The 22,864-nt window shown below is 43.9% G+C and overlaps 2 protein-coding genes across 7 annotated transcripts; one reads left to right on the plus strand and one right to left on the minus strand.

Annotated features, from left to right (window-relative positions):
- Positions 1–788: 788 nt before the first annotated feature.
- c1h19orf67 (chromosome 1 C19orf67 homolog) lies at positions 789–3,944 on the plus strand. 6 transcript variants are annotated; one of them, XM_029164354.3, is made up of 8 exons: positions 789–968; positions 1,147–1,388; positions 1,552–1,732; positions 1,818–1,992; positions 2,233–2,333; positions 2,596–2,802; positions 2,935–3,096; positions 3,235–3,944. In XM_029164354.3, exons 2-8 carry the CDS (start codon positions 1,205–1,207, stop codon positions 3,359–3,361), a joined length of 1,137 nt encoding a protein of 378 aa, XP_029020187.1. In that variant the 5' UTR covers positions 789–968; positions 1,147–1,204; the 3' UTR covers positions 3,362–3,944. The 6 variants fall into 6 exon arrangements, with proteins under 6 accessions (XP_029020187.1, XP_029020198.1, XP_029020216.1 ...); XM_029164365.3 differs by having other exon boundaries at positions 790–968; positions 1,212–1,388; XM_029164383.3 differs by lacking the exon at positions 1,147–1,388 and having other exon boundaries at positions 792–968.
- On the minus strand, positions 3,555–21,343 carry prr36a (proline rich 36a). The gene is made up of 6 exons (XM_029164320.3): positions 21,026–21,343; positions 14,623–15,235; positions 14,420–14,513; positions 11,756–11,931; positions 9,094–11,631; positions 3,555–7,243 (listed from the first exon to the last, which is right to left on the minus strand). The coding sequence occupies exons 2-6, from the start codon at positions 15,155–15,157 to the stop codon at positions 6,183–6,185; spliced, it is 4,404 nt and encodes a 1,467-aa protein (XP_029020153.1). The 5' UTR covers positions 15,158–15,235; positions 21,026–21,343; the 3' UTR covers positions 3,555–6,182.
- Between the last annotated feature and the right edge of the window lie 1,521 nt (positions 21,344–22,864).

Consider the following 22,864-nt stretch of genomic DNA (forward strand, 5'->3'; position numbering starts at 1 on the left):
AAAAACACGAACCAATGGCTTCTGTTTTTCTCTCATTTCCATTACTCACGAAATAAACTGCTATAACAAGAATAGTGTGATGTACTGAAAGATCTCATTCTTCTTTCCTGTTATTGTTGTACAGGCTGTAAAGCCAATGTGCTGAAGGGGTTAAATCCAAGTTTCAAGACTAACATCTGCTACATGGCATCTTTTGACAAGAGGCTCAATGAACAACTGTGGTTGATCTAGTACACAATCAGTAATCTCACTCTGGGTGTGTGGGGGCGTGAAAAATACAAACTACACAAATAGAGAAAAAGTAAATATAGGGTTAGACAATATTAAGTGGTGAGTTTATTTAGTTTGCTAGAGAAGCTGAACTAGACCACATTTGCATAGCTGATTTGCAAAATGGAAATTTGCCAGCAGGAATACAGGAAAGGAAGCAGGTGTAAGCTTAGGATATACACAACATGTATTGAAAACAGTCATGTGGAAATGTCCAGTTACAAGTGACACTAAAATATTTAGTTATTTACAGTTTGTGAGGAGTTTTAATTAAGTCAAGTCAAAAAGATGATACACATGCATCTATTTTTCTGTATACATTATCTAAATGGCAGACTTTGAGAGGGTAGGGGTGATGACAGCGTGGCCATTAGTTCCTAATAAATAAATTATGGTTTCTAATTTCATATTAAACATAAAGTAAAAATATGCGTTGCAAATTTATATCCTATGCATTAGCTAGTATGATTTTACTGAAGGACTGTGTATATATAATATATATCTCCTCTACAGTTTATGATCGGTGCCATGACAACCAAATACTTTGTATCACAAGTGAAAATTATTTAAAGTTATTGTAAGGTAAATACAAATATAAAGCTAAACGAAAGCCATTAATTTTCTTTTTTTTTTTTTAACACGACGACCTTTAACCTTTCGTACGCCAAAAAACCTGAGGACACTGTCGTTGAGGAAAGGTACGTTAGCTCAACTACTAGCTATGGCGCTAACATTAGCTAAAGTCTGCTCATCTGTTATTAAACCTACAGCTTTAACCTACAGGTTGCAACATAAGTGCATAGTTATATCGTGTTTAAATGCGATGACTGGTCTAAAAACTAACTACTATGCAGTTGTTTTCTGACATTGTTTTAGCGAACAGCGCTGACGTTGACTAAAAAGACTAGCTTCGTTAGCTAACGAGTGACCGCACATGACAGGCGTCCCAAGAAACAGCGACTTGTCAGCTAAGAGCATGCCAGACGGTGAAGTTCAGGTTGCGTCCCAGGTCGAAAACCCACAGTTAGGACAACATGCACACGGGGACCGGAGTGGTGGTGGTGGTGGAGGGCCGGAGACAGACGGCAATGAGAGCCTTCCAGACTCTGGACCAACAGGTCGAATCATTCATTTCATGTCCTCATTGTTCTAGGGTCTTCACATTGAACCCATTTGTCCATAGTGTAACGTTAGCAATACAACAACCAAACATCCATTATATTTTTAGTGATATCAAATTTGGACGATGGACACACACTTGAATGTCTCTTTGTCTCTTAGAGGTGGATGACAAGCAGTGGTTGCTGTTGGCCGACGTTGCTCTGACGCCCCAACGTGGCGATCCCGCACTCTGCAGCTGTCTGGACGTCGAAGACATGAACGACAGCGTCCACTCCATGAATTTCAAGCTCCAATACTTAATTAAGCAAGCGAATGACCTGCAATTTGGCCTTCTGGCTGGGTAGGGGCCCAGCCTGTGGTAATGATATGACTGATATTATTCAGGCATTCCTGCTCTTTTACACGGTATTTGTGTTATTTCCCAGACAAAGTGATCAAGAGAGAAGAACCGTTGCTGCTAAAGCACAAACGCTGTTGCAGAGCTGTCAGCCCTTCTTTAGCGACCTGGAGGCGGGAGCTAGGAGCACGAGGCCCCTCGTCGTCCCCGTTACAAGGCGTCAATTAGAAAACGAAAAAGCACATTTGAGAAAGTGCATGAAGGTGGGCAGATTTGATGTGTGATTCAATTATGCAGACTTAATCACCATGAAATGCCTATTATGTCTGTTTCAGAGACACATCCCAAATTGTTGTATAATTAGCACCGCTGAGTGGCTCACATTGTATGTCTTGATCGAAAGCAACAGACTTACATTTCTCACAACAACCAGTTTTGTTATATGTTATATGTTACTGTATGTGCGTGTTTGCGCGCGTGCGCGTGTGTGTGTGTTTGTGCAGCTGTGTGAGTTTTCTCAGCAGCTGTGTGACAGGTTGGAGCAGCTGGTGTTGACCTTTTGCAGTTACGATCTCCTCTGTGTGGACGATACCGACCCTAATAGGTGCTTGCACACTCATGCACACAGGGACAGAGACAAGACACATTTATCCTATTACGTTTTAGCAGATTTTCTTTATTGTTTGGGCTTCATATCTTTAAATGTAAATGTTGCACCACCCAACCCTCAAGTCAAAGTCATGCAGATCACATGAGCTGCACATATAAGCCTGTAATTTAAGCGTTTGCATTGTCAAACCTTTTTTTTTCCTTTTTTTCATACTCACTTATTGTTCAACATTCTCCACTTGCGTTTTCGTTTCCAGCGTGTCTCCCTTCTGCCTCGGCCAGGCTCAGCTGGGCCACCTGAGGCTGACCACGTTCCGCTACTGGAAGCCGATGCCTTACCTGGCACAGATCAACACTGGCCTGTACAAACGCATGCGTTGGAATGTGGAGCGGGTCCAGGCCGAGCAGCAAATAAGCGAGGAGCAGGGTGGACAGAGCACAGAGAAGCAAGCAGAGAATGAGTAGTGAGTCAGAATGTCATGAGTCTCCATCCTCCATTTCCTCTCTTCCTTATCTTACAGCATAAAAGCTCCTACAAGCTACTAGTAATAGCTTTTTCTAATAAGAACTCTTTAATCTGGTTTGTGTCCTTGAAGTTACTTCCTGTGCTACGAGGACATTCCCAGCACACATGCACTGACTGATGAGGGTGGCAGCAGCAGCAGCAGCAGCACACACAGTAACAAAGAGAGAATGTGGTCTATTGGTCTTTGGGTGCAGGTGGACCCCAACCCCACCACAGATGACATCTATGAATGGTATTTTTCTTCATCTATATCAGCTCTTGAACATGTTGAGTCTTAATTACTGTGTCTTACTCACATCCCCGATTGTTATCATTAGGTCTGATAGCTTATCAACAGGTTTTCTCAGGTTCTTTGGCTGCTGTATTTTAGGATCTTGTGTGAGGTTCCCCAGGCCACCTACCACAAGCTGTTGCTTCTAGGCAGTGCTGAACCAACTAGCTGCAATGCCACAGACTGCCTGCAGCAGCTGCTGTTGTCACAGCAGACCACACACTGATGGGCCCTTGCATGAGCAGCAGGATTCATTGTTGCATGTTTACTGCATGTTTTATAGGATTTACAGTATGTGGAGCCTGGACCAGTTCAGAAGTTGTACTGCCTCATGTTAGGTTTTTTTAAATACTTTTAAATGTTCTATTGTTGATTCAGATTTTAAGAATTTGAAAGAAAAGGTCAGTTTACACATTCCGTTGCAAAGAAGCTCAAGCATTTTATTTAAAAAAAAACTTTTATTAATTTACCAATGTATTGAAATAATAACAGATTTGTCTTTTAGAAATTCAAAGACAGTTAGGAAATCTTTACAATAAGCTGCCATAATGTGGGCCTCACAAGTGAAAAACCCAGTTTACTTTATTTCAAAGAATTCAAGTCATTTGAATTAGTACATGTATACTTCACTTCCTTTTAATAAATTAATGTCCAACAAGAGATTTGAAATTGAGCCAAGTATGAAATTAAGGTGTTCAGCTTTGTTCTGTTTGACCTGGCAATGAGTGTTCAGCTCATGAGTTCTGTTTTGTGGGCATAAAAAAGGCTTTTACTCAAAGTGAAGAATAAAATCAAACATTTACAACCAGCATCATTCATTCTCTAATCATCTCATTCTCATAAAGAAGATCTATATACGACGCAGAAAGGGCTGCTATATTCTAAATCTGTAAAGTACAAAACTAAAGTGGGGCTTCCCTTCATCACAGTGATCAGTCATAAACAGTACACACAAGTTCACAGAAAACAGAATCCAGGCAAATCGAACATTTAAAAAAGTCCAGCTTTGTGAAAAACACATTACGTGTTCAACCTGGATGTACAGGAACACAAAATGACATTACACAAACACCTGTTTGCATCTCTGCTTCAACACAAACTTGGACAATAAAGTGGGGAAGCTAGGTATAGAGGTTTTTCTATATGCTGTAGTGCACAAAGACAATCAGACAAGACGAGTCGTTGGAAAATGACTGGATGCCAAACCTGTTCATTTAGCTTCCCGTTGTAAATATTTTAGCGGTTCTACCGTAAAACCGGAAGACAGCGTGTTTCTTCCTGTGTAATTGTAAGGATCTTCATCCTCCGGTCAAATCTATAGGAATCTTAGAAATGATAGAATTTGGATTTGAAGAACCTGTTTGGTGCTACAGTGACGTTGAATACACCCAGGACCCGCACAACAGACTGACATCAGCGTACAGTGTCATCAATTATAAACAAACAATAATACATGAATCACCCAAAATGACCTGAGTCCTCCCAATATCTCCTTGTAATAAAACACCACCACCTTTCCCTCAAAATCATCCAATACCATGACCCCTGAATGTCACAGTAGTGTTGACTACTATCTATTGAACTATCATCTATCTGTAGTCTGTGATAGAAGTATCATCATCTAAAGTGTGAGCAAAACTAAGGGAGACAAATAATAACTATCAGCACAATTGAATTTATCCACTAAGACAATGCTGTGTGTGTTTGCAACCTAAAAACCTCATTATGCCCCCTGTGGGTTTCAAAAGGAAATAAGGATGATTTCCTTCAATTACCAAACGAAACAGAGTAAAGGATAACAGGAGCCCTATCTGACAGTGTCTAGGCCTTTAAAATCAAAATATAATTACAATATTTGACTTCAGGTTACTCGCATAGTATCAGTGATCTTTTATCACTTTTCAGTAGCATGACATCTCCAGTATATTTTCTGGCTCATAAAGGAAAATAAATGCATGTATAAACATTATTGCTTCAATTAAATAGAATATACGAGACAAAAACAAATTAAAGCAGACCAGTCAGTTTACACTGGACTGATCGTGGCAGTTGACACCATCAGAGTGTAAATGTGTCCACTCATGGCACAAAGATTTGGCATAAAGAAACTAAGGTTCAATCCAGTTTCCATGGATGCATCATGGAAGTCTGTCAGTAATTGGTTTCATTATGTGAGGCTTAGGATGAATGAAGTGTCAGCATGCAAGTTTGTAGGATGTCAGTGGTGGAAGACGACAGGTAAAGGTTTCACTGCTGCAGTGTGGTGTTGGTCTTTCTGTATAACAGAGACTCAACATCTGCACTGGCTGCATGGAAACTTTCCTACTGACCGTTTCTGAGGCAACACTGAATTTCTGGGTGATTGACAACTGGAGGTAGCTTATATTCTACAGTTATTAGGATCCTAGTATGTGTAGATGCTACAATTACACAGCAACTGTATTGAAAACGGAAAAGTCAACATAAATGCTTGAATAAAGGTAAGATTTCATTAAACTGTTTTATGCAGAATAAAGTGTTTTGACGTTCTCATTAACAAAATATAAACATTTCAATGATTCAGTGTTAAACTAAACTATGCATCTGGAGTCAAAGCTTCGATCTTTTACTATATTTACTTGCGTAAGTAGATAAACTTAGAAAGACGACATGTTCCTACGGGCTCAGAGAAAAGTCAATTGTTAAACTGTAGCACCACTAGCACATTAATGACTTCTGTGCTCGTTTTCACAATACAGTTACAAATCACGTATCACTCAAATGAGTCTATCAGTGCTTCAGACCTTATCACAGGCTTTATTTTATCAGCGTGACCACTTCAGCTACAGTAATTATTCAAAATGTGTGGTCGCTCTTTATCCCCCGCTCTCCCATCTGGAAATCTTTAACTGATGGGAACCATTCATCTACACTACCATCAGGTCACCTAATGGATGAATATAATTTGGCTCTTTGACATTCGAATTTATCGGTCCATCCAAGTCCAGCATGAAACCAGCCTACTTTCTCTGTATTTGAATACAGTAATGTGCAGTAGCATGTAAGTGTTAGTGGTGTGTCTCCAACTCCACCACTGTCCACTCCCCCTGTGGGGAGCTCCCAGTGGCCTCTGGGGAAAAACTACTAACAGATGTGACAGTGGCAGAGGGGGGGGTGAGGGGCGGCAGCAGGCTGGGCCACAGGCTGCTCTCCAGGGGGCTTAGCGTGCCTCCCGTGCCCCCTGGCAGCAGCAGCAGAGACGAGCAGCCGTCTCCGTTCAGCAGCAGGGTCTGATTGATCAGCTGTTGGACTATGTCCACTTTCTTGCCCCAGTCCAGGTCTAGGGGCGGAGGCTGTTCTGGAGACTCGGGAGGACAGGGGGATGAGTCTGGGTCGTCCTGGGACAGACTGTTGGATGTCTGGGGGGAGTCCGGCTGAGGACGGGAGTCTTGACCTGATGTTTCACAATTAACTATCTCCTGATTTAATCCATCTGGTTTGGTCTCTTCAATCCCTTTAGTGTTGTGCTCCTTTATTTCATCGTCATCTTCATCATCCTCCTCCTCCTCACTATTCTCCAGGGCTTCATAGATGGTGCAGAGGCCAGTGGAGGGAGACAGCATCACTGTCTGACCTTTGTTAGACTGTTCCAGCTCCTGCTGCCACTGCATGAGTTGCTGCCTTTGCTGCAGCTCCTGCTGCTGCTGCTGGAGCTGCAGTTCAAGGTCTCTTCTCTGCTTGAGCTCCTCCTCTTCCTTCTGCTTCTGTTCCACCTGCTCTCGCATCCGCCGCTCCTCCTCTCTGTTCCTTTTTATTTCTTCCTCTGCTTCCTCCTTTTTCTTCCTCTGCTCCTCTTCCTCCCTTTTCTTCCTCTCCTGCTCCGCCTCTTCCAGCGGCCTGCTTTGTTGCTCCCTGCGTTGCTGCAGCTCCAGCAGCTGTCGCTGGTGTTGCTCCAGCCTACGGAGCTGCGGGCTCAGCGCCTTCTGTCCTGGACTCCGGGGTGGAAGGTCAGCGCAGGTCAGCTTTGGTGCTGTGGCGGTGGCGGCGCTGTGCGGTTTGATGACGTCGCAGTAGGTTCTGGGGTGTGCTAAGTGATCACGGCGGTGAGGGTGTGGGAGGGCAGTGAAGCCTGTGTGTGAGAGGAAGCGGGAAGGAAGATTACAGTAGCCTGGTGTTATAAAATAGAAGTCACAGGCAGCAGGACAGTGACAGCAGTGCAGTGGACAAGCAGAAGGGTGTACGGGGGGGGGGGGGGGGGGGGGGGGGGGGGTTAAACAGTGGAAGCACTGTGAAAACCAAACCAGCCAAACTGACCAGCAGTTAACTATATATTCATACTTCAAATTATTGTTTGCAAGCTCTCAAACACAGTGACAGAATTGGATGAAGTAAAGCCACAACATTGATTTAGAAAGTGTAGACACCAAGAAAAAGTGACCCAAACTAAAGCAGACTGGGGGTGGTGACTGGTTCAAAGTGGAGAACTTAGGGAGGATTCTTTCCTCCATATAATTTAAAAAAAAGTCAAACAAAAAGGTGTGCAAAAAAGAAAGCCAACTTCCTGTATATGCAATCCCTATTAAATACTCAAACTACAGAAAGGCTTGTTGCAGGCTTACATGGTCATTTACTGTATGAATGAAGTTTATAGTTAGTCAACCAGTGACACATGCAAAAGCTTCCCATGCATTCACAGACATCTGGCATCAAAAGAAAACTGAAATAAATAATAGCTTGGCTTTAGAAGGAAACCGTTAAACTCCGTTACCAACACGAGTGCAATCCTAAAACCAAGCTATTTGGTTGAACCTGAACAGACCAATCCAGTTTAATGAGATGAAAATCATTGTGCAATAGTCACATGCATAAGCTCCATTAACAGTACAGTGCAGCAAGAATGACAACCAAGGTATAAGAAACAAGCTGCTGCACCAACACACCCACAGACGGCTGGAGGGAAATTAAAGCAGCAGCTGCAGCAGCAGAATGAGCAGAGCCGGGCCGTCTTGATGCCGGACAATCAAATGTCAAACTTCGTCACCGCTCGACTGTCTGAAGTTTGATCCATGAAGAGACGAGACGATCTGGTGATGTAGATCAGTTCTCAGCAGTCATTCCAGGTATGTGGGTTTTGATCCAAGTCTTTGGGCTTGGACATGTATTACACCGTTTACTGGGTAAGTGCACGGTGGGAGTAAGGCATTGTTGGCAGATTACATGGTTCCTGAGTGAGCGATTGAGTTTGAAATGATCACCAGGAATAGATCTATATTTCAAATATGCTTTACACTCCTATTAACCCAAGTGCCCATTTCAATAAAACCATACGGTCAAAATACATCATGGTAAAAATCTAATCTTTATTTAAAGCTTTAAAGGTTCATTACTTTGAAAAAAAAAAAATGGAGAAACAAAAGAAGCTGAGGTACAATTTAAAGTGCAAGAAGAGATGTTTGAGTGATTGAGGATAAGAAAGAGCCTGTATCATAAGGAAGGAGAAAACATGAATACACAATCAAATGCATTTTAATTACCAGATTCTTCAGTAAAAAAAGGATTTGGATAAATACACATGAAAAAAAGATTAAACAATTAAACATTGTTGTTTTGCTTAATTTGCTAATTTTCCCTCTTTAAGAGCTGCACAGCACATCAAATCCATGCCAGTTCAGGACAACCACACAATCAAGTGTTAGATAAAACAGGAACCACTGTTTGGGCACTCACACACTAGCAGTAAATAGCTATTGCACATACAGGAATTTAAGCCATACACTCGTAATAGAAACACTATATCGTATATCTCGAGATAGGGAAAACCATTGCTTTCCTCTTTGCTTGTTTTTTTGATTAATTTAGTTTACATCCACCCCCAGACGTTAAGAGGAGCACAGACATCAGAAGCTCTAACAGTGAGATCTTGTGGAGAGGCTGGAGCATGACACACTGGGGCTGTTAGGAAGATGAACTATACATTACCTGCATAAACGTTTGCAGTCTTTTCACAGATAGAATAGTAGGGAGGCTGGATTTCATCTGGGATTTCCTCCTGCTGCTGCAAAGTGCCTATGGCTGGCACAGGATCCAGGGCTTCGTCTGATCCCGGTTCGTCACCCTTGACATGCTCAGATCCTCCCTCCTGCTTCCCACACTCGATGTACTGTTGTTCTGCAAGGCAGGGCTGTGCAATGAAAGCGGGCTCCTTGGCCTCCTCAGGCAGCTCCTCCAGAGAGAAGATGCCAGGGCTCTTTATGCAGCTCTCCCCGGTCGACTGGGCGTGCGAGTTTGAAGCCGTGGTCGTGGAGTCGAAGCCGTACGAGGCCAACGAGGTAGCTGAAGGTGGAGTGGTGTCATCTCCCCCACCGCGCTCCGCATCCTCCACCTCATCCCCCTCCTCCACAGTGGACAGGCAGCGCTGGGAGGACGTCTGGCACTCAAAGGTGGCGTCGCCAGTCGTGGAGCGCTCCAGGGAATCATTCAACTGAGCTTCTCCCTCCGTGTCACTGGCCTCGTCCTCCGTGACTGAGGTTGAGGAGGGATTGGATGTGGGGGCTGTTGCAGGGCCTTCCAGGACGTCGTCAGCAGGCAGGGTCTCTGCTTCCTCCTCATTCTCCAGGGGAATGTCGAGGTTCTCACAGGCCAGGTCAGCCTGGCCAGAAAGCACTGGGCCTTGTGCATCTTGGGGGTGAAGCTTCTCAACCTGATTGTAGTCTCCAAGCTCCTCAGGCGTGCTGGTTTCACTGCTCGCAGTGCTTGACGGAGGCACGCCTGGGGCAGAGAGGGCAGCTGGGGGAGAGGTTTTCATTGGGGCTGGGCTGGACTGATCCAAGTTCAACTGGTCATCCAGACCGTTGGATGCATCCTTGCCAGAGGAAGGATGGAAAACGTCTTGGTTTTCAGAAACACAAGGTGCAGATCCCAGTTCTAGATGTGCTGGGGTCTGTGTTGGGGTTTCAGAATCTGCCAAAGGAGTTGCTGCAGCTGCTCCTGCCACGTTTTCGCACTGAGAGGTTTGCTCGGGTACATGCTGGAAATGTTCTGCCCAGGGGTCAGAAAAAGGGTTTGGTTGGTCCCACTGAGCAGCAGGGGCTGAGGGCAGCAGGGGAGGGGGGGGTGGGGGCTGGACCACCCTGTTCAAATTGTCTAGCCTTTCATCCTCAGCAAAGTCATCTTCATCTGCATTGCCATAGCTTTCCAGTCCGCTCTCCGTTATTCCCTCACTAGCCATCTCCACATCATTATCCTCCTCCTCCTCTTCATCGACATCATTGTCATGCCTGGTTCGCTGTGGTTCATCAGTCTGCTCTGAGCCCACATCCATGTCACACACGCGATCATTGTCGTCATCATCCTCATCCTCGTCAAAGTCATTTGCTGGTATATCAGGAACCTTCTCAAAGTCAGGTGAACCTGCTGAGGCTCCTTCCATATCAATGGCTCCTTTCAGACTGCCATCTCCCAGATCATCCATACTTTCTGTGCCCTCCAAGACACCAGGGGCACTTAATTCAGACGCCCCCTGCTGGCTGCCGCTCACATCCTCAGAGTCCAGCTCAGAGAGCAGGGCGCCGGCAGCTCGCCAGGCAGATCCACCAACTAGACCTGCCGACTCAGGACGAGACTCCTCTGTTGGCTGTGTGGTACCGCTCATTTCAGACACAGACACAAGCTGGCTTCCCTCCCTCTCCTCTTCATCCTCCTCTTCATCTAAATTGGCAGCAGCAGCAGCAGCTATCTGTAGGCCAACATTTGCCGCTGTTTGAGGCGATTTGGATGTAGATGGGGTTTGGTCTGTCGACAAAAGAACAGGCTCATTGGACGCGTATAGAGGGGAGGCAGCAAGTGGTTTCGTTTGCTCAGCTGGGACAGAGATCTCCTCCTGGACTGTTAGTAAAGGAGCGCTGCTTTCTACCTGCTCTTGTGGTGGAGACAATTGTGGTGAAGCTGTCCTCACAGGACTTTGTGGAGGAGATGGAGCAGATTCTTGGTTTAGCACAGACTCTTGAGGTGCAACCCTCTGGGCCAATACTTCTGGTGTAGAGGCAGCAAGGACTGGCTCTTGCGGGACCGCCCCGGCACCCTCCGTTTCTACTAGTACACTCTCAGTTGCAGAAGGCGCCAATGGCGCGACAACACGACCTTGTGCGTGACCTTCCACACCTGCTGTGGGAATGGCTCTAACCCCCGTCTTTTTGACAGTAGTGAAAGGGGAGACTGCCTGAGTTGGTTTGGTTCCAGGTTTCGGCTGAGACACACTATTGGCAGGTTTGTTGGCGGGTGAGGCCGGTGGGGTTCGTCCAAAGGGTGGTTTGTTAGAAAGGACTTTAACAGCAGCTGCGGGTTTCTTTGTGGAAGGTTTCACAGGTTGCAGAGTTTTCTCTGACGCCTTGGCTGTTGCAGACCATTTGGAGGCAGAATTGAGCTTAACGGTAGCTACGGGTTTAGAGGGTTCTGGTTTTTTGGGAACTGACGTGGCTGTTGCAGGTTTCTTAGGCACTGGAGCTGGTCGACAGATATCTATATAAAAAAAAAATTAAAATATAAATGTATCATCTAAAAAAAATTCTGAATCACTCAAGTGTCAGTGTAAAAGTAACGCTCTAGGATACAGAGTTACTCTGCTGGTCTAATATTTCCAAACCTTTCTTTGTCGGTGCAATTTTAGGAGCTTGTGCTGTAGCAGTCTTTCCAGTAGATGTTGCTGTGGTCACCCTTGGAACTGCTTTTGTAGCGACATTGGCTGGAGGCTTGGTAGCAGCTAAACCGGGCCTTGATGTGGAAGATGCTGATCGAGATGTTGAGAGAGCGGTAGCAGGTCTGGAAAACGAGCAAATTCTGCTTTAATGGCACTGAAAAGTTCCAATGCTGGCATGAAACAAGGTGCTCCACTTAAATGCATTTGTAAACATAAATAAATTAACCACAATAGGAATCTAATACTGCCATACTTTAAAAATGTCAAAAAAACAAGATACAAGGTTCAAGAGAGCACAGGAGAGGATCAAATATCAAAATAAAGTAAAAGAGAAGGGAATGGAGGTGACTACTAACGCATTGAGCAGCAAAAGGCTTAAACAGTTTGTATTTAAACTGTTTAGTAGCTTCTTCTCACTAGATCGTACAACTCTTAACGTAAACTCCCTAAACCTCAGTGAGTTGTTACTGTAATTAAAGTCTGTTATGTGGCGCTAGTAAAATTAAAGATAAAAAAAAAATGTATTAATTCCAGAGGGAAATTATTTTGCACACTTGATCGCTGTCACAGTTTGAGGTACACACAAGATAGCAGAGAGATTAAAAAGAATGCTAATCATCACTAACTTAAAAAAAAGTGTAATATTCGTTTCCCTTTTTGTAGGATTTACAGGAACAGTCTACTTTGATGTTCTACATCATTTATCCCATTAATAGACAAAGACACACTGACTTTGATGACTTCCAGTGGAGTAGTCTGCCTACACACGGATGCCACTCCCACAATACAATAACCATTACAATGACCATTTGTTTCTCAGAAATGCACTGACATGGACTCATGGCTGAGGGACACGGTAATTGGCTGCTAGCAGACACAGGGTTCAGATTGTAATTTGGCTTCTAATGCGCAGCCTAAACACTATAATAAAGTAGAAATCCCATCTAGAACACAAACCGAATGGAGAAGGGTAGAAAAAAAAGTGCATTCATTAAAGTTAGTTGGATGGAGAGGTCATAGGGAGTTGACAGCCACAGTGTAACCATCCTCTATATACACACATGCATCATTTATATCATAGATCAAAAAGCAACCAAAGCAATAGATAAACCCATGTTTGTACTTGTGACTACCAGTGACTTTTCATTCTTTTGTCATTTATGAGTATGGATTACTCTTCCTGCCAACAAATGATTGAAATCAATACAAATCACAGTCCTGAGGCAGGATGAGGGCCACTATAGCCATATACAGGATTGTTCCATCAGGTCAGCACAGAAACACTAACCTGCATCTTCTCAGCTTTGTTATCTCTTACGTTTTACTTTACATTTTATCCCGAGTGTAAAAAAAAATGCAGTCCATGTAATTCTGATCTGGCCTGTGCCTTGACAACAGTAAGTGGAGAGTTTAGATGAAGTGCTCCAGCCTAAGCAGCGAGCTGACGAGGATCCCTGCACCCACCGCCTCTAATGGGTTGTTTGAAAAGTAATCCTGCTCTCTGCCAAGATGCAACATTGTTTCCTCCCCAATGAGAATACACTGAAGGAAAAGATTGGACTGCAAGAAGGCCAAACCTTTTTAAAGTCAGTGATTGCATTGATTACGCATCCCAGAACTGTTTTTGAATCAGGTACATTGCTGCTTGCGAGTGTTACATGTCTATATATCTATTCATTGCAGCTTTTTTAAACTGACTCTCACTCTACATGCAGCTTAACAGTGAATGTATATCCATCCAAGACATACAGTAAGCTGGCTGCAAGGAGGGCTTGAGGAGATCCTGGCAAAATACCAAGCACCAAACATGCACAGACGGCAGGAAGGACTGATGATGGTGGGGGTTGAGGCAAAGACAAACTGCTCTGTCAATGCAAGGTTATTATAAGTCACCACTGGAGGAAAGCAAGGGCTACATTTTACAGGTGTTAGTCAATGTGTCTGTAGGCAGACATTGTAAAACTGTAAAAATTGAAAATAGTGCATCTATGATAATCATTAGATATTTATGTTAAAGGTGCTTAGATTTTCCCCATGTGCACAAGTATGAAACGTATAGCAAGTATAAAAAGGTGTTTACCAACATTTTGCCAGTTGAAAAGACAACAATAGGCAATGCTCAAATGCTGTAACAGCCAAATGATCAAAAGAAACTTCAGTAAAACTGCATCTTTCAAATTCAACTACTAGAAAAGTATGAGAAGGATTAAGATCCCAGTTAATAGCTCTATGCCCTAGGGGGTATGAGCTAGTATTTGCCGTGGGTCTGTTTGAGACAAAGCAGCAGTTCTTCAGTATCACTGACTCTGTTAAGGGCTTCTGTGTCAGGTTATTTATGCTAACATGACTCAGACTCGAAGTGAAATGTGACTCAATAACGGCTCAAACGCAATAATGGACATCGTTCTCCACTGGTCCCTTTCAGGGAATCAAGATAAGCACCCTCTCATCTAGTCTGAAAAGAGGACCACTAGTCCAGATCTCAAAGAGAAGGCAAAGATAAGAACAAGTTGAAAGCAAAAAGGGTATAGGGGTTTCCCCAGACACATAACTTGTTTACAGACCTAATGACACATTCAAGCACCTGTATTGTACTATATTGAGGCCTACCTTGTGGTCTTTAAAACACCAGCACCAACGGCCCTTGTTGTAGTCGACGTACTGGGTTTTGGGGCCGTGGGTGCCAATGGTCTGCTTGTAAGACCTTGTATAAAAAAGAAAACAAAAATGTAGTCAGATTGTCAAAACAGCAAAAACAGGAATCTATCACCACTGCATGTCCTATACACACACACACACACACACACACACACCTGTGGTTTTGGGTCTTGCAACAGTCTCAGCTACTGGTTTCTTAGCAGTCCCATTCATGGTTGTTGGCTTGGTACCCTTTGTTACTGTGACGGCAGCAGAGGCTGTCCTAGTAGGTCCAAGGGGCTTCTTCTCAGGCACTCTAGTTTGGTTCTTGGCTGTAGTAGGAACTGTGGTCCCACCCAAAGGCTTTTTAGGTACAGCTCCTGCTTTTGTCGGCATTTTCTTAAGTGTAACTGAAGAAGCATGGCTAGAGGGTTTGACATCATTCACCGTGCGATGCGAAGCAGTCCCCGGTCGTGAGTTAGCTCCAGAGGACCCAGTGGATTTGACGGTGGGGTGCGTTTTAGTTGTGGCAGATTTTGGTTGGACTTCCAGGTCTGCTGCCGCTGGTTTGCCATTGGCCTTTGGAGCAGCTTTGGGTTCTAGATTACTTGCAGCTTCCTCTGTTAGGTTATCCTGTGATGAGGACTGCTCTGCTACTCCTGCAACTTCAGTGGGTTCTGTGGTTTCCATGGCAACCCCATCCGGTTTCATTCCCTTCAATAGATGTTAATGCTAATATTGGAGACTAAACTCTTGAAAGATGGGCAGGGGCTCTTGAGATTTGTTTTCCTGTAAAAGAGCAGAATGAAAAAGAATGTTCAGGTTCAGTCTAGAACACAAGATTTATTTTCTGCACATTATTCCTATGATAACATGTCACAAAGGAAATACCATTTATGGCAAGAGCACTCCATGGAATTTGAGAGACTGAAAAACAGGAAGTCGGCAGTACAACATGCCAAGAAATATGTTCTGTAGACCAGTCATTTGCCTCCTTTAAAACCCCGTATTAAAATGAAATATTTTCAAGTGGATTGCGTAATCTGCACAAAACAAAAACTGTGCGGTTTGTGGGATCTTGAAATTTCAAGTGGATGACAGTGAAGAAAAACACACACACACACACACACACACACACACACACACACACACACACACACACGATGTAAATCCCTGCACAAACCATCTCACTTCAATCTGAGAATCATCTGCCAGTAAATACTGAAATACATGAAAGTAATATCAAAACAAACAGGTTTAAATAGGTAAACTCTACAAAAGTAAGCAGGACACAGTTTCTCTTTTCTGCTCTTTACAATTGAAAAATCTTTCATCACTTTCATTGTAAACTCAAAATGAAACCAGAAACTTAAAAAGCATTTTGAAAAAGCATGACATGACACTTTTCTTTTTTTAAAACAACAAAGTCAGAAAACATCTGCGGTAATGAAACACTATGATCTTTTTAGCATTCACATTCCTCTTGTATATAAATAAATATGGTCTTAAGCATCATAATATTTTAAAGTGGTTTAATTACATTTGTTGTACCTTGTGTCTATTGCTCTTCACATCTAGATATTAGTAGTGGTGCCTGACAAAATGGGTCACTTTTAATACTGTGTCTAATACAAGCAGAGCAGGATTTGGCTGAGTTGAGCGCATGGCAGGGGCTTGGAATGCATTGTGCAGACTGCTGGAGGGGGCTGTTATTGATGCGGAGGTTTGATGTGATCTGTAATTTTACTTTACTGCTTTTTATAAACATGTACGGTATTATACGTTGCAAGTGATTTATTGATAAAAAGGAATATTGGTTATTTCTTTGTTTTCATGTTTTGCATGAAGCCAATTCCTTTAGTTGTATAAATGTCAAGTTTCTACATTACAATCAATACATTGCTGCATTTGCTCCAAGGTGATTAGAGGTAGGAAGTGAAAGCAAGTGTATATCAAAAGCATCCAGTCCATCCACATTCCAGCTAACTTCCTCAAGACGCCTTGGGTCTACACAGTGACAGCTGGCTGTGTGTGTGTGTGTGTGTGTGTGTGTGTGTGTGTGTGTGTGTGTGTGTGTGTGTGTGTGTGGGATTAAGTAGAAGGCAAAATGTCAGAGAGGCTAAAGAATGCATGTGCACTGTATGAGTAACAAGTCCAAGACAATGTGTTTACAATGAAACAAGTGCTGCTAAAATGAAAATTTAAACAAACTTGCATGGAAAACTAATGCCCTGTTATTTCATGCATACTTTTAATACCACAGGCCAGGCATGTATTATTTATCTCTGCATTACTGAGAGAGAGAAACACTTTCAGACGTTTAACATAAACTGGCCTGTTAAACCAGTTTGGCGGAGTGGAATATGCAGGTTGTGTCTCAGGCATAGTCACAGGAAGGATGTACACTGCAAGAGTGTGTACAAGGAAGTGTAATAAAAGAAAAAAGGAAAAAATGAGACACAGGGTGGATAGAGAAAAACAAGAGGTGCTCCTAAATAAAAGCTCAGTCTTAAACAGCTGCATAAAACACTTTTGCAGATGTTGTCTGTGATGACGGATGACTAGAAGAGCAAAGGCATGTGTAATGTGAAAGTAAATCGTTTCTAGGATTAAAGAGGTCTGCTGCTGCATGTTACCATACATAGAAGTAGTACAGTGTCTGCAGTATCACCAAGTCAGTGTTTCGTTCACATACACACACACTAAACATAAAAAAGGTCGTGTGCACACACACACACACACACACACACTGAGCAAAAACAAAACAGACAGAAGTGTTTGGCCTGCTGTAACATAAGCAGCTCATTCTAATGAATTCCATACAGGACACCAACATGTGCCGAGTGACTAAGCTACTCAAGACACCCATTAGAAGCAGGTGGTACAGTGTGGCTACAAGTTAAATGGACTAAGCCAGTTAGCCTTTAAGGGAGCGGCAGTGAAAGGGGACGGGCTTATGGCGTCTGGCAGAGCGGCGGTCTGAAAGGCTGCGGGAAAATGGGTTACAATCTGTTCGTAAACTTAGCAGCAGTGTCAGGAGGCAAAAAAAGAATAGACAGACCCTGCTGCCATCAAGGTTGGTGGTCAAAACAACACTACTGACTTAAATGTACAGTAGGAGCTTAAATGTGTGTATAACTTTGTCCGGTACTGGTGTAGTATCAGGGAGGGGGGAGAAGAGGGGCAGACAAGCACCATTGTTTGAACTATGCAGCATTTAATGTCCTCAGGCATAGTGCCTGAAGAAGTGGGGGTGGGTGTTGAGTGGATTCATTAATGCAACAGTGCATAGGAGCAGCTGGCATGGGTGACCCAACCACAACAGGAGGGAAGGCTGCGTTCATCACACTCGTCATAACTATACATCTGTATCCAGACACATTTAAAGTGCCATCGGGGGTCGTGTGCTGTCCAGGTACACGCGTCATTGCCAAGAGAATCATGTAAACACTAAAATGAAGCACCCAGAATGTTTAAATTTATTTCATGTCCTCAAGTGTAGCAAAAAGGCTGAGTGAAAGAGACAATGGAGCAATAAAACGATTCCATGGTCATAAAATAGACTTGGACAAGGCATATTACAGCATAAAACTCATACCAGTTTCCTCATGAAGGACCTTTGCCCCTTGTTCTTTCCCCCTTGCTTTTCTAAAACAAGGTAAACGGAGGAGGGTTGTAGAAGACTGCTGACACAAGAAGCAAATAAAACCCCAACAGTAAACATCTTCTGTGATTCAAATTGCTTTATTTTACAGAATGGCTGTAGAAGAAAACTCTCCTGGCATCAGCCTCATGAATAGAAGCCAGGCCCGACTCACAATCTTGTCCGCATGCCAACCGGGTGTATACAAACCGGCAGACAATCGATATAATTCTCGAGAGTAGTTGCTGTGCCCCTGACTGGGCAGGGTGACGTCAGGCCACTTGGGACACTGACCTGCACCTCACTTGTCTACTTCTGACTGTCACATCACTGAACTGTGTGAAACACAAAGCCATTACTGAATATGAGAGACCGGCAGAGAAGGGATGAGATCCAGTGGAAGCACACACACCCCACCCTTCATGACTGTGTATTTAGACAGACTAGCATCAATAACTACAGCGCTTTAAACACTGCTACTTTACGGTCACACCCAAATAGGACACGCTACAATACTACTATGAGCCACTGTTCACATGCCTCAAATTAATAATTAAATAACTAGCACAGTTAAATATTTATTAGAGAATGCCTTCAAGGCTGCAAACAGAACTCAAACAGAACAGTGCAGAATGACTCTGTCAATAATTACAGTGCACCAAGTCAAGCTTCATAGCAGCAGACAGACGGCGTGTCTGAAATAAAATGCAGCGCCAGCGTTTTAGCCTAATGGACAGGAAAGTGCCAGTCTCCAAACCACACTAAGAGTTAGAGAATCACACCACCTCACAATGAGAGACTAAAGCAACGAAGGAAATGCACAACAAACATTAAGGCTTGAACAATGACACGGTTAATACTGAATGCCCTCAAATAGATGGAGCAGGGAAGGCTGGAGCAAGGAATCAAATGTACATTGGTGTGGGACTGCCACTAGTTGTTTTCCCCCCAATTGCCCTGTTTCACAAGCATAGATTTGGAAATATTTACAAAACTCTACCAATGTCGCAATACCACCCACCTGTACTATGTCAGACCTGTGACCATGGAGTTGAGTCACAGAAGTACAGTAGGCCTGAAATACAGATCAAAAGTAAACCAGGACTAAAAAAACATAACAGTACAATTACTTTAATAACAGTCAATCAAAACAAATCTACTATAAAATTTTACAACACACCTACAAAAAAGGTTTGTGTTCCTATTTGTATTACTCTAATTTTGTAGTAAAACCAATCTAAAACTTCCCTTTTATAATGCATGGAAAGCATCTTACTTAATCCTCATAGGAAAGGTCATAGGGAGTACTAAATCACGCTTTGCTTTTAGGAAGTGAAAAGGGAAACCGGTGTACATGGGAAGAAGGTACTCTATAAAACTGTATGCCATAACGTTTGAGGCTGGATATGACTAAATATGCAAGGTTTAAATTAAACTTGCCCTTTTTGAAGAATTATTTGATAAAGCAGTTTCCCTGAAATCTAATCCTCTGTTTGGGTCCAGCCATAACACTTAAAAAGATTGATAGCATAACTTTATACAGGATGTATGAGAACAAAAGAGAGTGGTGGCAGTTTCTCCCTCAGCACGAAGAGGATGTTTGACTTCTAGGGTTGCACTCACCCCAAACAGAAATTCTTCCTTAATCTGGAAAACACCTTTTTTTAAAAAGGCATGATTATTGTTGTGACACATCAAGAGTTTAAATGCTGGGAGATTTTGGAAGAATTCACCACTTAAAATGGGAACTGCAGCAGTTGTCCTGCAATTAGAGGAAGACAGAGACATGGCTCTAAAATACACCTCACACTTCATGACACAGTAGCACGTCTTCAGGAAGCGTGCGCGTGTCAAATACCAGTTTGCAGCCAAGGATGGAGTCACTGCTGCTACACCCAAACAGCGCCCACCACACCCAAGCAATGCAATGCAAGACACTGATTATGTAATGCAGACGGAGAGCCAAGAGTGGCCGATAAGCAGCATCCCTCCATCACAGAGGCGAAGCCGGTTTAAAGCCTGGGTCCCTGTGCACCGTCTCCTTCCTGTCAAATCAATCCTAGGATCACATTGTGGGCACGGATGTAAATACAAACAGATTATCTCTATTAAGCAACAAGAAGACGTCAGACATCATGACGTCATAGCAGACTTCACCTGAACCCATAATAAATATGAGGCACTGGCTCCTGTTGTAAATTAGTCAAGGTAATATAAAAATCGTTCACAAAACAGCCTGGATACAGTTTGAGTGCGTGAGCAAGATGTGTTCCTGTTCAGCACAGTTCATGTGTCTTTGAGACCCAGTCCAGAACCGCTGGGTGGTCGTTTACATTTGGACCTATTGTTTCGGTTGCTTGTGCCTTTTCTTCCCTCGCAGCCTCGAGCGGAGCCTGAATACCACCGCTTGTGTCTGGGAACAAACGGAATGCTCCGCGGTTGAGCAAAAAAAAAAAAAAAAAAAAAAAAAGGGCCAAAAAGGGTCATCGTCCCAGAACAATAGCGGCGCAGTTTGGCGAGAGCGGCGCGTGAAGCCGGTCGGTAAATCGATACCGATAGTACGGACAGCGTGCCGGCCGCTGCCCGCGAGCGCACATCCACAGAAACGTGCGCGTGCGTGCGTGCGTGCGTGCGTAACACGCCTCGAAACCACCGCCCTGCCGCACGGGGCCATGCTAGCGCCACACGTCCATCATCACATCAGCCACAACTGGTCACGCCACAAAAGAGGGCGTCGGGCTCCACCGCCCCGCGGGCTTTGCTTAGTTTAAAAACCAGGGTGGTCTTCGAAAAACAACAAGAAAAAAACAAACGAACGCTGTTTTTTTTGGGGGGGAACTTTATGCATAGAAGAACACTACGCGAAGCGAAGCCAACGTGTGACGTTAACTCCAGTAATGTCGCACGCGCTGCAGCCGTTACTACGTGTCCCCTACCTTTCAAACGCTGCTCCTCCAGACTCCCGGGGACACGAGCGCTCGCTCCACGTCCTGCGGTGAAACGCGTCCGCGGAGGCTTCGATTCCACCTGACTAACAATGAAGCCGCGCTACGTGTCGGCGTCCCTCTCCGTGTCCTTCCCTCCACGTTTAAGCCGCGGCAGTGCGCTGCGCCTACATGAAGGATGGAGCCGCGCGGGGGGAGTGACCGGGGCGTCGCGCTGTGGATCGAAGGCGCAGCGATACGTAGCGGTGGTCGTAGGGACGCACGTAGGTTAAATCCCGCGAGCCGCCCAATCACACGCGCGAGACCGGTGGTTATGCAAAATAGCAGTGACGTCAAATTCAAACCGAGCTCAGTGCGCGCGCGTGAGTTTGCGCGCACGCGTGTCAGAGGGGGGTCCTAAACGGAGGTCCAGGGAAAACTAAGGGTGGCTAGGAATGAGGAAGAATCATTTACTATACTACAGATTTGACTGCATTAATGAATACGATTAAATTGTAATATTTTTTATTGCATAAATTACTGCAATGAAGCTCCAGTGTTTCTAATTGTATTCTGCAAACACATGTTTATTTTCTGCACTTAAATGATGGTTCATACCGAGTTGCACAAAGGATGTTATGTGTGTTGGGATTTCGGCTGTGAACAGTGAAGTCAGCTAAACTGCCAATGTGACATGGTCTATCTTCTGTGATTGTAATTTAGTAAAGTGTCCGCTTCCCTATAGTACAAGTCCTCAAGAGCTTCAAGTTAATGCTTTTTTTTTAGACGTTGAGCTGCAGCTGCAGGCACCACAATAGAAATCAATGAAAAGGAAGAAGACATACAAAGGGAGAGTGAATAGCTTAAAACCCAGCAAGCGCTGTTGTTTTCAAGGACAAACAATGTAGGCATTTAGAAGAAAAAGCCTTCAGTCCAAAACAAATCCAAAACTGAGTGAATGGACGTGTGAGAGTTTACTGAAATCATAAAACTCAGGCTTGTCAACTCATGTTCTCAATGAGACTCAATAAAGAGTCAAATTTGAGTTGGTTCTGTCCGCTCTGCTTCTGTGCTCTTTACAGAACTTCAGCAGTTGTTTCATCAGCAGCAGCGTGTCAGCCTTTCCAATCGCCAAGGGGCCCTGTGTCAGAGCGAGGGGGAAAAACCCAAAGCTCTCCCTCAAACTCAACTTAAACTCGCTGCTGCTAAGGAGCTGCACCGCTGCAGTTCTAGCCGTCAAAACTGATATTTGACTAAGAAATACGGTTTCTTAAAAAAATCTACACAGCACATCTGTAAATTCACAGGAAGCCAGTTCCTGGGTGTTAATCCAGCACAATGTGAGCAAGCCTTCTCAGGCTCCATCGTTTATTCGCCTAAAGTAGGCGCTAATGGCCTCCATCATTATATCACAGAGTTTGAAAAGCTGCTAAATCCCCTCGCATCCTGCCCGTCCATTTCAGATTGCTCCATAATGTTGTTACACAAGGGTGTGGCTCAGCACTGGGCTGTGGTAAAAATCCTTAACAGAATTAGGCTAGAGTGATAATCTGAAGGGCTTTAATATACAGACTTGACTTCTGTTAACACTGTTTCACTGGTGTGGTCTGCTCACCCGTTTGCACTAAAGACAGCTGCACATACTGCTTGTGGCACGGCTGCAGATTCACTGACACAACACTAAATATAGACATATATAAGACAGGAAGAGGAAACGGCTGCCTTTTTCATCTGAGGTGTTTTGTTAATATAAAAGCACCCCAAGTTCAAACAGCAAAGTACAATTCAACTAAAGCCGAGATCAAAACTAGCATCAACAAAAGGAGCAAACATGACACCAGCACACTGGAA

This window comes from Betta splendens, chromosome 1 (assembly GCF_900634795.4).
Source record: "Betta splendens chromosome 1, fBetSpl5.4, whole genome shotgun sequence".
Classification (NCBI taxonomy): Eukaryota; Metazoa; Chordata; class Actinopteri; order Anabantiformes; family Osphronemidae; genus Betta; species Betta splendens.

What these genes read in the sequence shown, in the direction of transcription:
- c1h19orf67 (XM_029164354.3), top strand. Translation starts at nt 1,205, where the DNA reads ATGACAGGCGTCCCAAGAAACAGCGACTTGTCAGCTAAGAGCATGCCA. An exon ending in ATTTGAGAAAGTGCATGAAG is followed by an intron (nt 1,993 to 2,232) that starts GTGGGCAGATTT and finishes GTGTTTGTGCAG; the next exon opens with CTGTGTGAGTTTTCTCAGCA. An exon ending in AAGCAAGCAGAGAATGAGTA is followed by an intron (nt 2,803 to 2,934) that starts GTGAGTCAGAAT and finishes GTGTCCTTGAAG; the next exon opens with TTACTTCCTGTGCTACGAGG.
- prr36a (XM_029164320.3), bottom strand. Translation starts at nt 15,157, where the DNA reads ATGAAACCGGATGGGGTTGCCATGGAAACCACAGAACCCACTGAAGTT. An exon ending in AATTGCACCGACAAAGAAAG is followed by an intron (nt 11,632 to 11,755) that starts GTTTGGAAATAT and finishes TTTTTTATATAG; the next exon opens with ATATCTGTCGACCAGCTCCA. An exon ending in GACTGCAAACGTTTATGCAG is followed by an intron (nt 7,244 to 9,093) that starts GTAATGTATAGT and finishes TCTCACACACAG; the next exon opens with GCTTCACTGCCCTCCCACAC.